Source organism: Carex rostrata, chromosome 29 (assembly GCF_964058835.1).
Source record: "Carex rostrata chromosome 29, lpCarRost1.2, whole genome shotgun sequence".
NCBI lineage: Eukaryota > Viridiplantae > Streptophyta > Magnoliopsida > Poales > Cyperaceae > Carex > Carex rostrata.
In genome coordinates, this window is record NC_135946.1 from 2,109,063 (window position 1) to 2,123,362 (window position 14,300).

General features: G+C 31.8%; 2 protein-coding genes, 1 non-coding gene and 1 pseudogene across 4 annotated transcripts; all 4 read left to right on the forward strand.

The window, feature by feature from the left end:
• The first annotated feature begins 2,358 nt into the window (after positions 1-2,358).
• LOC144546526 (WUSCHEL-related homeobox 4-like) lies at positions 2,359-3,636 on the forward strand. Its single transcript, XM_078295074.1, has 3 exons — positions 2,359-2,568; positions 2,905-3,186; positions 3,368-3,636. The coding sequence occupies exons 1-3, from the start codon at positions 2,380-2,382 to the stop codon at positions 3,512-3,514; spliced, it is 618 nt and encodes a 205-aa protein (XP_078151200.1). The 5' UTR covers positions 2,359-2,379; the 3' UTR covers positions 3,515-3,636.
• Positions 3,637-6,788: 3,152 nt separating this feature from the next.
• LOC144546537 (uncharacterized) lies at positions 6,789-10,225 on the forward strand. The gene is made up of 6 exons (XM_078295084.1): positions 6,789-6,901; positions 7,250-7,505; positions 7,635-7,719; positions 7,989-8,043; positions 8,362-8,500; positions 9,129-10,225. The coding sequence occupies exons 2-6, from the start codon at positions 7,323-7,325 to the stop codon at positions 9,237-9,239; spliced, it is 573 nt and encodes a 190-aa protein (XP_078151210.1). The 5' UTR covers positions 6,789-6,901; positions 7,250-7,322; the 3' UTR covers positions 9,240-10,225.
• A 54-nt stretch (positions 10,226-10,279) lies between these two features.
• Positions 10,280-13,744, forward strand: LOC144546536 (7-acetyl-epi-neemfruitin B aldo-keto reductase-like; annotated as a pseudogene). The gene is made up of 5 exons (XR_013508823.1): positions 10,280-10,722; positions 10,832-11,239; positions 11,794-12,037; positions 12,409-12,585; positions 13,291-13,744. The product of XR_013508823.1 is annotated as a 7-acetyl-epi-neemfruitin B aldo-keto reductase-like (transcript).
• Positions 13,745-14,144: 400 nt separating this feature from the next.
• On the forward strand, positions 14,145-14,226 carry TRNAS-UGA (transfer RNA serine (anticodon UGA)). The gene has a single exon. It is a non-coding gene; the product is annotated as a tRNA-Ser (tRNA).
• Positions 14,227-14,300: the final 74 nt, after the last annotated feature.

Genomic DNA, 14,300 nt, shown 5'->3' on the forward strand with positions numbered 1-14,300 from the left:
TAAATAGATGATAGCTATGTAATAGTTACATTATATTTTTTTTTTTCGGATCTTAAAAGCCATGACGTAATAATAGCTATTTAGAACCTTACATTTTACTCATTTCTCAAATACTAATTAACACATGTATGTATAAGGAATTAAATTAAACTCCACATACGCTATATATCCATAACTAGCTAGCTAGTATGTAGTATCTACCATGCATGCACCAATAATTAATTAACTTTCCTAAATTACCGTTCCTTTATCTCCACCTCAAATCTCTCTGCCTAATGCCTAGCTCTTCTATATATCTACAGTTCCATTAATTAACGTGCATATTTACAATGCATATTGTCAAAATCATCATTAATTATATATTTTTGCCATAAAAGATTTCTCAAAATTATCATTCTAATTAATTGTCAAGCAATCACTGCATGATTTTTTTTTTTTCAAATATATATGATCATGTAGTATCTCTATCATCAGCCAATAAGTATTGAAAAAAAAAGTAAAGTACAATGAAAAACATATACATTACTAAAAAGCATATACAACTATACAAGCACAATGAAAATTTGTAGCAGGTGCCTTTTGATGTTTTCTTTTCAAGGCCAAATCATTTCCCTTGGAAAAAAAAATGATCTTTTGAATACTCCGAGATATATATAACTTTTTACAACATTAAGACTGTGACAAAGGGAATAATATCCAAAATCATCAACATTGAACCAATATAATATCAATATATAATGTTTTATTTACTATAGTTGACCAGATGTGACATGTTGAAAAGGTTAGCAAAAGAAAAAAAATGTATAAATCCTTTTATTTGACCAAGAAAACATGCATCATTTATGCCTGTATGGCCCAATATGGCTTTTTTGGAAAGTCTGTCTCAGTCTCGTTCCTTTTGCTAACATCAAAATTAATTCTCTAATAAATTTATTTTTTAGATGAGTCATGAGGTCAGTAGTTATAATTGCTTCTGATCAGTAAGTTTGAGGGGAAAAAAATCTGTTGTTATTCCAATCACAACCTTTGATTTGCAGTGCTATAGTATTTTCGGACATTGAACGTTAAACTATCAGATAAAAGTGTGCTATTTTCAGCTATGACCGCTATAGTTGTAATAGTGATCCGCTATCTGCGCTACATACTATGTGTTATAGCGTACGATATGCTACATAGACTTTTATTTAAAGGCCCAAACTGAAAATTTATTTTAAAGATCAATTTATGCTATGATACTTAGGTTTTTTTAATAGAAAAAAATATATAGTTTATTCCATGATACTTAGGTTTTTTTTAATAGAAAAAAAAATATAATTTATGCTATGATACTTAGGTTATTTTGAATGGAAAAATATAGATAGTTTATGATATGATTAGGAATATTTTGAATAACAATTTGGACTTTGTACTTATTCAATATGAATATTCTAATTCCTTAATCAATTTTGTGTTACTTGTTACTCTATGAGACTTTAGATAATGTTGATAATTAGTAGAAATATAAAATATATTTTTTTAAACAAAAAATGTCATGTAAGATAGCTTTTGTTATAGCTACGTTATACTCAATAGTTTTTTTTTTTAGCCTTTCCGCTATAACACGATAATCGCTATTTAGAAACTTTGAGTTTTATTACAAAAACCTTGCTATTGATGAGCAGCAAATTTTGGCATGAAATGATGTTTAATTATTAATTGTTAATGCCTACCTCAATATACATAATGATTGAGGGCCAAATCGATGTCACATGTGCTCCTTTTAATTTTGCTCCTGATATCCTCTTTAATTGAACTAGGATACCTAACCTACTATTAGCCACATCTGGCCTTTTCTTTTATTTATAACCCCTTATTTTAATTAGTATTCAAATTTATATATATATATATATCATGTATTATTGTCTTAATATTCATCTTATTAGTACAATTTAATTAAACTTGGGAAACTTAATAAATTTAATATTTTTTAATAATATTTATTGCCAGTTTACTTAATAATAAGTAGATGAGAAAAAGATAATTTGCATTAAATATACGGATGTGAAAATTAAAATTATGATTATATTAAAAATATTAAGTTTATACTATTATTTTTTTTTTGCAATTTAATAATTAATAATTATTATTTCATAAAAATCAGGCGCCCCTTAGCCTTATCGGTTTAACCTAATTCAAAACAGTGATGTATATATTTATCAACTAACAACTATTAATTATCCAAACCGACATAAAAGTAAACTTTTTAAGCATAAGCACATGCAATGCCTCTCAATTGCCTTCAAACTAATCACTTGACTTCAATGCCATATAAATATGAAATTTCTCTCCATCACTATCTCTGTTCCCATGCAACACAGCACACAAACACTCAGAAGAGAGATGAAGCTTCACCATTTATTCATAAATGCTTCAAGCTTAGTACACGCTACTGACTCTTCTCCACGCCCATCTAGTATAAGTAACAACCAATGGCACCTATCTCTTCCTTCAAAGTTCAATTCTGATTTATGGTGCTTCAAGAATTCCGGCCGATCCCTTCAGAGATCCGGCAAGCTCACGGCTACACTGGTAGTATGACTACACTTAATTTTTTCATGGTCTCTCTTGTATTTTGTACAGTCACCTCAATTATGTAGGCATGTTGAATTAGAAATTATAAATAACCTATATATACAACATGCTCAGAGATCTCATTTACAAGGGCTTTTTAGGATAAAGGGTTAATCTTCTAGGTTTAAGTAGTTTATTGTAATGTAATTAATGTTTTCATATTAATGAAATGGGCTTTATGCCTATTTCCAAAAAAAAAAACAACAACATGCTCACTGTATATCAACTTGTATATATATTGTATAGTAACAAATTAATGATGCTTGAACTTGTACCATGCATAATATTTTGTAGGTTGAGACACAGTCAGGAGGGACGAGATGGAATCCGTCACCGGAGCAAATAAGAATACTAGAAGCACTGTATCGAGGCGGTATGCGTACTCCGAGTGCACACCAGATAGAGCGAATCACAGCCGAGCTCAGTCGATATGGAAGAATCGAGGGCAAGAATGTCTTTTACTGGTTCCAAAACCACAAAGCCAGAGAGCGGCAAAAGCAGAAACGCTCGGCACTTCTCGCACTTTGCGCAAATACAACCGATATTGTGTCACCTTCTCCATCTTTCAACAACATGGTATCTCATACTAAACATCCAATTGCATGTGCATAATTATACATGAAATCTGCTAACATATATATTCTTCCTAAAAGAAACCTAATATGATGAATGCTACATTTCATGTCAAAAAGAATTGCATGCTAACTGCAACAATTTATCAAATTAAGAAAAACCTAATTTGATTGATGTGTTGTAGGAGATGGAGAAGGAGTGTAGTATGGCAGGAAACAAGAAAAGGTGTAGGAGTTGGAATGCTGCTACTTTGGACGAAGATGAGAAAGAGAGATGCGACGGTACTTTGGAGCTCTTCCCGTTGCGTCCGGAGCGGAAAGATACCATTTAAGATTAGTTAATTAATTACCTCATTAGAGGCTTCTATAATACATATTTATCTTGTCTTCATTTGAAGTAATTGTTCTCTAGCTAGTATAGTTTTTTGGATCTGAGGTTAGTTCTTTTCTTCTTCTTCTTCTTCTTCTTTCTAGTTATTTTATTTTCTTTTTGTTTCCTTTTGAGTAATATACTCAAGATAAGCTGTGTTTGGGTTTGTATGTACTATTTTTGGTTCTAGTTGAGTAACTGCAAATTGTCATTTGTTTCATGGTTTTGCTTCTAGTTGAGTATTTTGAGATACTGTTGATTTATGCTGAATGCAGCGTGTGTGTTTGTTGTTACTTGATACATATGCATCTCAAGTCTTCGCAATATAATTGTCTATTTCTGTTTCTTATATATATCAAGTAAATCTAAAACCAATTGTCATTTTCTATCATTCATCGTCTGGACTTCATGTAAACATGAACACAAAACTTGATGTTGGCTTAAAAACGCAAGCTATAATTATACCAATAACCCAAATGAAAACTACATGCTTGGTGAATAAACATCTTGATAAAGAGAAAAAAAATATATAATTTTTGAAGTTTATTTCGGTCAAGAACAAGAGCTCTAGTAATGAACACAGTCAGGGAAGACCCACATATGTCTGGACAACTGTCCCCCTGGATTTTCAATTGTTATAGAAATATATAGGATTGGACCGAGTTTGTCCCTCCCTTTGGAATCTTGATTTGTAATTTGAGTTAAATTTTGAATTATAATTATAATAAAAAATTTTAGTTCTGATTGATAATTAGGAATAGAAGTTAGAGTAGTAAAAATTATAACTCGGAGCGTTAGAAATTATAGGTCGGAGCATTGTTTTTTTCATCTAGTATTTGATTAGCTAATGAATTTGAACCCGCTTTGCTATTGCCACCACCCACCTCCCGACAAAAATCATGCATCCGCCCTTGAACGCAGCAATGGTTTTGTATAAAGGAACTCAAATATATTTGAAGTTTTACCTCAAATTAAGTTTTCCTGGAGAAGGATTAATAAGAACATGAGCAACGGTTGAAATTCAATATTTGAATTGCACATTTTAAAATATTGTAGCATATAAAAGAAACTAGCATTTCTCGGTCTCCTGGTAAAAGACAATGCTCTCTAATTAGTTTGTGGCTTGACTCTAACTTCACTAAAAAAATATATTGTATCAAGAGAATCCTCTAAATCAAATTGGATTTGATATATACAGATGTTGAGTCTTCTTTAAGTACAAATGAGGTCTTTAAAACAATTAAAAGAAACCCCTTTCATGTTAAATGTTATATAAAAAATTGGGCATATTTCAGCTTGATTAGTATTTACATATACAATGGGAACCTAATTATACATTATAAGATATATATATATAACAAATAGACAATTAGACAAAGAGTAACAGAGAATTGAGTGTTGAGTTGAATAGCAACAAGAAGTGGGGTCCAGACATCTCACGCCTCCTTTTTTTTATTCATTTAAACATTCAATCAGCTGTCCATATCACAGGAGAGAATTAGAGAGAAGAGATGAGAAACAGATGGTCTGAATTTCTAAATGGAGCATGCAAGCATGCTTTAAGCTTGGAACCTTTTTTAAACTTTTAAGAGGAGGTGCAATGCATGTTGTACTGTTGTGTGGCTTTTTTTCAACACTTGTACTGTTGGAAAGACATAAATAGACAGCCCCACCTTTCATTGATCTGACCCCCCCTCATCTCCTTTCAACGCCTTTAAACTGCGTTGAAACACATGCAAATTCAAGTAATTAATTTAATGGTTCATACTTGCTAGTCAAATATTCTGTGTTGTGTCTCTGTGTGTGTGTTTTGGATCCCCTAAAGTAACTCAAGATTTTGTTTTGGGTCCTGACCGTCGGATCTTAATCCGGATCAATCTGATCCGATGTAGAATTTATGGAATTTTTTATAATATTCGTACTGATTCTGATCAGCCGGTCCATATCCAAACTCAAAACTGAGTATTAGGGGTTCATCCAGACCGTTCTTTTAACATTGCACGAATCTCAAAGCCAAATAATGAATAATGCTGCCCTCTACGCTAGCCTGAACCTCAAAGCATCTGAGGCTAAATCTCAAATTAAACCGCATAGTGAGCTCCATTGATCAATACTACAGATCCGTAGAGGGGGGGGGGGGGGGGGGGGGGGGGGGTGTTTATGCTGACATTGATTTCATTTCTAGTATAACGCAAAGTAAATTTGATTCAAAATTCAAATTTCAATATTTAAAATCGGGAAGGTTGATTTGACTTGCTTAAGATGCGAAAACTTTGTTGAATTTGACATATTTTTGATAGAAAATAGTTATTGCATTGTCGGCAAGAATTTTTAAAATTAATAAATTTTCTCTCTATTTTAAAAAAAAAATCTAATTATTTGAAAAGTTAGTGGGTATGTATACTTTTTTGCAACCAAAAAATAAGTCAAGCAAAATAGTAAAAAAAATAAAACATCATGGGAAGAAGAAATTAAACAAATTAAAACTTAAGTGAGTTAACCAAACTCAATTCAAATATCCCATTAATTGGGAGATATTTTTCAATTATATATTCCATGGGGAAATATTTTTTGCACACAAAATGATCCTGACTATATATCTTGATCTCAACTATTAAGATAAAGGTTGAGAGAAGAGAACTTATAAATTGATCTCCTCTAAGAAACTCATGTTGACTTGTTGTGTCAACGCTTAGTAATTCAAGGGTAAGTCTGCTATGAATTCGTATCCCCTCAGCCTCAGGTGAACTGACTGAGTAGAATTGAATCGGACGGTCCGAAAATGGATTGGCACGCATCTCAAAGCACAAATCATCCTGCTCTCTCTGTCATCCCGAATTCCGACCGTCTAGGAGTAAATCTGAGCCGTTCGTTTCAATTGTGTTGAGTCGGGTACCTGGGAGGATACGGATCCGTTTGCTATATGGCAGAGCACCCAGTGTAACAAACGGGCCGAGAAGAAACCAATCATTAATGGGCCGGGCTTAAAGCTCGGCCCGAATCTAAGCTTCTTTAGAACCGAGTAGAAGGAGAGTGCGTCCGATAACTTTATGATCCGTGTGTCCGCTTAAATATTCGTGTGAATCAACAGAACACGGATCTTGAAGCAGATCGGACGGCAGTGGAGAAGCTTTTCTAGGGCTCCAGATTTTAACAGAGTAGTTTTAGCTTCATGCAGTGCACGGACCACATGCAGTGCTATTATGATTCAATAGTCTGTGCGCTGTACATAGTGAAAAATGCTCTGTTAGAATATTTAACCCCTTCCGACCAGGAATGCTTGGAATGGAGCGCCTCTCTCTCGCACCTCTTCACCATCTGTGCGCCATCTCTCTCCCCTCTTTAGGCTGTAAGATTTTCCTCTTCTATTAGTTCTTAATTTTTTCCTACAAAAGTCTGTGGTTTGCTGGATTTTATCCAAAAAGAAGATGTTGGGTTTTATCCAAAATCAAATATTTTTCAGAATTTATGACATACTGGTAAAATTCGCATGAACTGTCGCAAATGAGTACAAATTTGAAAAATATTCAGTGTTTATTGATACAATTTGACTTGATTTGGAGAACAAGAAAACCACTGCCTGGTCCCTGCTGGTAACAGAGGGTTTGTACTGGTATAAGTTGATTTGAACTGAAACTGTCAGTTAACAGAAAATAAAATTCTACTGAATTTTACTGATATGACTTAATGTAAACAGGTTACCTTTCTGGGCCAAATTCCATCAGTCAGTGTTTAAAAAATAATTGTTCTTTGATGCTGTCTAGTACAAGATGAAAAATAAACAGGCTTGGTCTTTTGATACATGCAACTATGTGCGAAATGACGCGAATGCCCCTAATAAAGAGGTAGACTTACATGATGTTTTTGTTGAGAGGAGCAAAATCAGGGTTTTCTTCTCTTATATTGGCCAAACTTTTCTTCTGGCAAATATTTTATTGTTGCCATTTGGGAAGGTAATAATCAATTCATATATCCCATGTAAAATTACTTCTAGTTAAATTTCAACTGTAGGCAAATTTTTATAACATCAATATAAGTTAATTAAGATTGTTTTAATTATGAATTTATATTTGAAATTTCAGGAAAAGTTAAGTATTGGTTCCTTTTGGAGATTATTTCTTGGTGTTGTTTTTGCTATGATTTTTCGATATAAGGCTATCAAGAAAGGTAACGAGGTTTTTATATCAAAGTTTATTTGGAAAATCATCAGGAAAACCAATTTTTTTTTTTTTTCTGGAATGTAAAATAAACTTTTGTTTTCTTTTTTATGCCCTCCGAAAATATTTTATAACTATATGACCTAAAAAAATTAAGTTTACATATGGTGAATATAGAATGACACATAAATGCACAAATACACTTTTTTAAGAATCAGTTGATCATTGTATTATTTTGTTAGTATGCCTCTGTATTTATTATTGTTTTCTATTTTATAGAATCAGTTGTGATTATGCCATCATTTGGGGTCCAACTGGAAACTCATTTTTGGAGGTAATATATTGATTTCTGTATTTTAACATAAAAAACTTCTTCCATTTTCTTTGCAGTAATTGTTTAATGGTTTAAATTCATGTTTAATTTATTTTATTTTTTAATTGTTTTCTGCATTTATTATTATCAAAGTAAAGCTATAATCTGTCAATTTGTTATGCCAGTACTGATATCGGGATGTTATTTTGTATTTGTTAAAAATTAAAATTAAGCAGTAGTATTCTTAAAATATGATTGATAACACCAATAAAATAAGAGTTTATTATTCAGTGGAAGTTGTTACAGTGCTTTTGTTTTAAATTATTCAAATTTATTTAGTGGGAGAATTGATCGCAAGTTTATACCAATGGGCAAGATTATAAAGCCAGTATTGAATGAATGCGTAACTCCAATCACATGTTATTGGAGCCTCGCATTGATATTACATGACGAAGATCAACTCACATTGATTTTTCAGGTAATAAGTCGATGAATCTTTTGATTTCATTTTGTTATTAGTCCCTTGAATGTTGTATATAATTTATCCTGTTTGTTATTTTCTGAAGAAATTTCGTCTTGGAAATTTTGAATTGCTTAGTATTTATAGTTCATTTCAATGCTGCCCACAGTACAGTACATTGTGTTTGAAATTATGGAGGAATTTCGTATACCCCTCAAAAACTTTGCAATTACTTATTTTCCCTTCTAAAATTTATAGTATCATAGTTACCCTTCTAAATTTGAGAAACTCACAAATTTATCAAATTTATTGACTTTTCAATTAAAACTCATTTTAAATTTATAAAATACCCATTTTACCCTTTATTAACAAAATAAAAAATATGTAGCCTACTGGTAAAAGTAATAGTAGATTTTTGAAATAATAGGGGAAAAGATAACTCGAAATAGTAGATTTTCGCAAGTTTACTACTGGCACAGTAATGATATAGGATAGTGAGTACTGGGTATTTCTGTAGTCTTATTTCAATATACCCCTTGAATGAAGCATTTCTTTAGGCTGTATCTTTTAATTTAAAAAAAATATTAAATGTTTGTGTAGTAGATATTTATTCTGAAAAATCTTATTTTGAGTTTTGGATTTGCAGAAATCGCGGCCGCCTCTCAAAATTTTGGTACCTGTATGGAGGGCACTGTGTAAAGCAACAAATTTGGAAGACATTTCATATTCTTTGAATAGTTCTACCAAATCACATTAAATTAGTAGAACTGACTACTGAGCAGATCAGTAATTTGTTGCCTCTTTTTTCAAATCTGTTGCAATTTATACTTTTAATTTTACCAAAAAGATTATCTTTTTAGGGTTTTGCTGGAACTGGTTATAAATTATGAGTGAAGCTATGGTATTATGAATTGTGCATAATGGTCCATACTATCTATCAATATCTCCATTTTCAAAGTCCAAATAATCGATCTGAGCCGTTCAATTTGATCTCCATATAAAAGTGTACTTGTAGATTAAATTTTACATTTTTTAATTTTTTTACTATTTTTTTAGATAGTTAGAAAATCATTTGATCTAGAAACTCTAGACCATTCAAAAGTAGTGATTTTCTACCTATCTAAAAAATAATAAACAAATTCTAAAAAATGTCAAATTCAGTTTGAAAGCACATTTTCATATGAAGATTATGTTGAACGGTTCAGATCGACTATTTAGACTTTGAAAATGAAAATATCGATCTGTAGTACAGACCAATCTATGCTATGCATAGTACCATTGCATCACTCATAAATGATCTCCCAAGAAGCTGGAATTGGGACAGTTAATTAATAGGGCACTGTGTAAAGCAACATTTGGAAGAGCTTTGACATTCTTTTAATATAAATCTACCAAATCACATAAAATTAGTAGAATTAAGTAGATCAGTAATTTGTTCCTCTTTTTTTTCAAATATGTTGTAGTTATAGTTTTTTCTCAGAAGAGTGAGATTTTTTGTTGGAACCAGTAATAAATTATCTAATTGGAAGCTGCAATTGAGAACTTTAATTAGTAGATCATTGTGTAAATCAACCAATTTGGATACCTTGCACATTCTTTGAATAGCACTTCTATCAAATCATAAGTAGTATGATTTAGAGCTAAGATAATATCTTTGGTATGAAAGGCTGCAGTTTTAAAATTTGATATTGAGAGATTCTTATGAATATTTAAAGTTAAAAGACTTATACCTCATTTTATCTAAAAAGATAAGCAAACTAAATTGTGAAAAAAAAAAAACAATTTCTTTTTAACAAATTAATAAATAAATACTTTGTGATCTCTACAGTCCATATTAGCATAGGACCAATAAAATAATGCTGTTGAACTGGAGAGGAGAAAACCTGATTTTTGTTGGAAAAGCCAAACACTTCAATCAGGATCAGTGGTAATAAAATACTTCTTTTATTCTTGGTTTGACTAATCATGTGACATAGAACCTCTTGTGCTGCTGGAATGCCATTGTACCACTAATCCATCTCCTTGCTATCACCCACATGGATTTTTTCCTTTAAGAAATTCAAATCTTCAATAAAGAAATTGATTATTTTTTTCTTTGAAAAATATATTCCAAAAACAAATTCTACAACCATACCAATAGTGTGGTTCCAGTAGTTTTCGGGTAATTTACCGTCTGAAAAATACTAGAACCGGACAATTGGTGTGAATTGTGATCTCAAAAACCTGCACCTACTGGAACGGTACCATTATTGTGCTTCCATCTATTTTTCAAAGAAAAAAACTATCAATTCCTTTTTCAAAACTTTAAATTATCAATTTCTAATAATATATATAAATATCTCCCACTAGCTAGTAGAATGAAGAACCAGTGAAAAACAGAGATGACAAAAAAAACAACAACTATACAGTAGTATACACAAGCAGAAAGAGAAACAGAGAGATGACAACCAGTGAAGAGATTCCGAAACTCACACTCAACAGCGGCCATGTGATGCCGGTAGTCGGCATGGGGGCTGCTGAGTTCCCGACCGTACCAGAGAAAACAAAATCAGTGTATCTGGATGCGATTGCAGTTGGATACCGCCACTTTGACACTGATTCCGTGTGCCAGACAGAGCAGCCGCTAGGGGAGGCCATACAGGAGGCCGTAAAGCTCGGCCTCATAGGATCACGGGAAGAGCTGTTCATCACTTCCAAGCTCTGGTGCACTGAGAACCACCCGGAGCTCGTTCTTTCTTCCATTAAATCCAGTCTCAGGTGAGTTTATATATATACCTGCTGTTTATATTTTACTTGGAATTATTTTTTTCAGTACTGTTGAGTGAGACTATGGTAATATGCATGGCGCATATTGATCCATACTATGAATCAATAATTTCATTTTTAAAGTCCAAAATAGTCGATGGATCTGAACTGTTCAACATGATTTACATATGAAAATGGACTTGCAGACTAACTTCTATAAATATTTTTTAAAAAAAATTACTATTTTTTTTTAAATAGATAAAAAATCACTACTTTGAATGATCTATTTTCTTTGGATCAAGTGATTTTTTATCAATGTAAAAAATGTAAAATTTGATATACAAGTACATATTTATATGGAATTCATGTTGATTTGAACGATTCGGATTGATTATTTTAATTTCAAAAGTAGAGATATTGATTCATAGTACAGGTTTATATGCGCTATGCATAGTACTGTAGCCTCATTCCTGTACCGTTTATATTTTGCACAACTCTTAACTGGTATAAACATTTTCTAAAAATCTGAATTTGTTGGTTCTTCATTTACTTATCTTGCTTCATAGGAATCTGAAAATCGATTACCTCGATTTGTATCAGATCCACTGGCCGTTGAGTGTGAAGTCCGAACCGGGTTCATTCCCTTTCAAACGAGAAGATGTTGTCCCACTAGACCTAAAGGGTGTATGGGGAGCAATGGAAGAATGCCAAAGGTTGGGTTTAACAAAGGCCATTTGAGTGAGCAATTTCATAACAAAAAAGCTTGAAGAGCTACTTTCATTTGCTAAGGTACCTCCAGCTGTTAACCAGGTAAATGCAATGTATTAGAATTTGAGATACATTGGATAATTTCACTGATTATTTTGTCATATATTTACAATACTTCTAATTAAAACCTATTTATAAGATACAAGGCTCGAAATAGCTGTTGTTGTTGTTGTTTTTTTTTTTTTGGCATTTTTTGGAATTGGGTGTAATATTACAAGGCTCAAAAGATATGAATCCATAGTACAGGTCGATCCATAATATGCATATTACCATAGTTACCATAGCCTCATAATAATCATCAACACAATGCAAATGTAGAGTCACAAATACCTCAGAAATGTTACAGTTGTATGTTTACAGTACTTTTCTGCCTGAATTATAGTAACCAAAGTTAATTATATGAATTAATACAGGTTGAGATGAACCCAGCATGGCAGCAACAAAAATTAAGAGAGTATTGTTCAAAGAAGGGGATATGTATAACAGCATACTCTCCATTGGGAGGCCAATTGAATGTTGGTATTAATCCAGTATTGACATCTGATGTGCTCAAAGAAATAGCTGATGCTAAAGGCAAATCTGTTGCACAGGTACTTTTCTGTTCTTTGTATTAATTTATAGATTACTGTAAAAGCACAAGCTTGCCTTCAGTTTATCTTGTTGCTAATTGCACAGTGTAAGTTGTGCGTGCATGATTAGAAGCCTTTGTTACAGAATTCTGCCACAAATGTGCTGATTTTTTGCTTAATTGTAAAATGAGTAGGGTTATTTTTGTGTCACATCATGTATCACATTCTTATCGCCATTTTTAAAGTGCAAACAGTCGATCCAAACCGCTCAACATGATATTTATATTAAAATATGCTCGGAGATCAAATGTTATATTTTTGAATTTTTTTTTTTTAACTATTTTCTAGATATGTACAAAATCATTTTTTTTTTGTCTTGTCCATGATCTTCTTAATAACGGTGATTTTGTACCTATCTACAAAATAGTAAATTTATTTGCAAAAATATAAAATTTGGTTTCCAAACACATATTAATATGAATATCATGTTGAGCAGTTCAGATTATTTTGACTTTGTAAACGGAGATAAAAATATGAGACATAATTGGAGCGAAACAATAAGACATTTTAACCCTATTCTTATAAAAATGATTGATGGTAAACACTCAGTATCATATGATCTTGATCCAAATTATCAGATGCTATTGACAAAATTCATCAAACAAATGTAATCTCTCTCAAGAACCTTCAACATTTTTGTATGTACTAATATGTTAAATTTTGCAGATTGCACTGAGATGGCTGCTGGAGCAAGGAGTGAGCATTCTGGTAAAGAGCTTCAAAAAGGAAAGACTCCGGCAAAACTTGGAAATCTTCGATTGGGAATTGACCGGAGAAGAACGACAGAAGATCAGCACAATTCCTCAGCAAAAGAGAGGCAATGTAGAACTCATGGTCACCAAAGAAGGATCTTTAAATTCAATTGACATTTCCGATTTAGAGATCATCGAAGTGTGATTAATTCGCCTTAAGTTTGTTTATAATCTAAATACTTCCTGTTTACACAGACAGGGGCAAAACTATAATTTTGTGTGATTAATTCGCCTTAAGTTTGTTAATAATCTAAATATTAACTGTTTACACAGATAGGGCGAAACTAAAATTTTGTGATTGGAGATGCTGAATAAGTTATTGTAGTGTAATTTATTTATAAAATATATAATTACTTTATATTAAGTCATCTCTAAATAAGTTATGCTTTTTTTTTATTTTTTTAAAGATGGTTCTTTTCATAGCAAACAAATATTGTTGGTCAATATTTGTAAATCGCCAAAAATAGTTGAAATAAAAATAAAAATAGTGACTGTTAATTTCTTATAACATCTTCGTATATAGATTAAATTAAATGACTTAGATCTACTGTTTAAAACATAAAATATGTGATCTAACCATTAGCATTGTGCTATCAGCAAAACTCCAATAAATTAAAAGGAAATTAATTGTTGAAATAAAAAATCAATCGAAAAAAAAAAACTCAATTACATCCGACCTCAAGACTGATAAAAAGTTATGAACGGTAATAAAACTGTTTGCTAATTAAAAACGAATATTAAAATTACAACAAATAAAACAACAAAATTGTCGATATGTCCGAGTGGTTAAGGAGACAGACTTGAAATCTGTTGGGCTTCGCCCGCGCAGGTTCGAACCCTGCTGTCGACGCTTTTTTTTCTTTACCATATAATCCTCCGAGAGATACTATTATTATGCTTTGATATTCGTGCAGAAAAAATTTT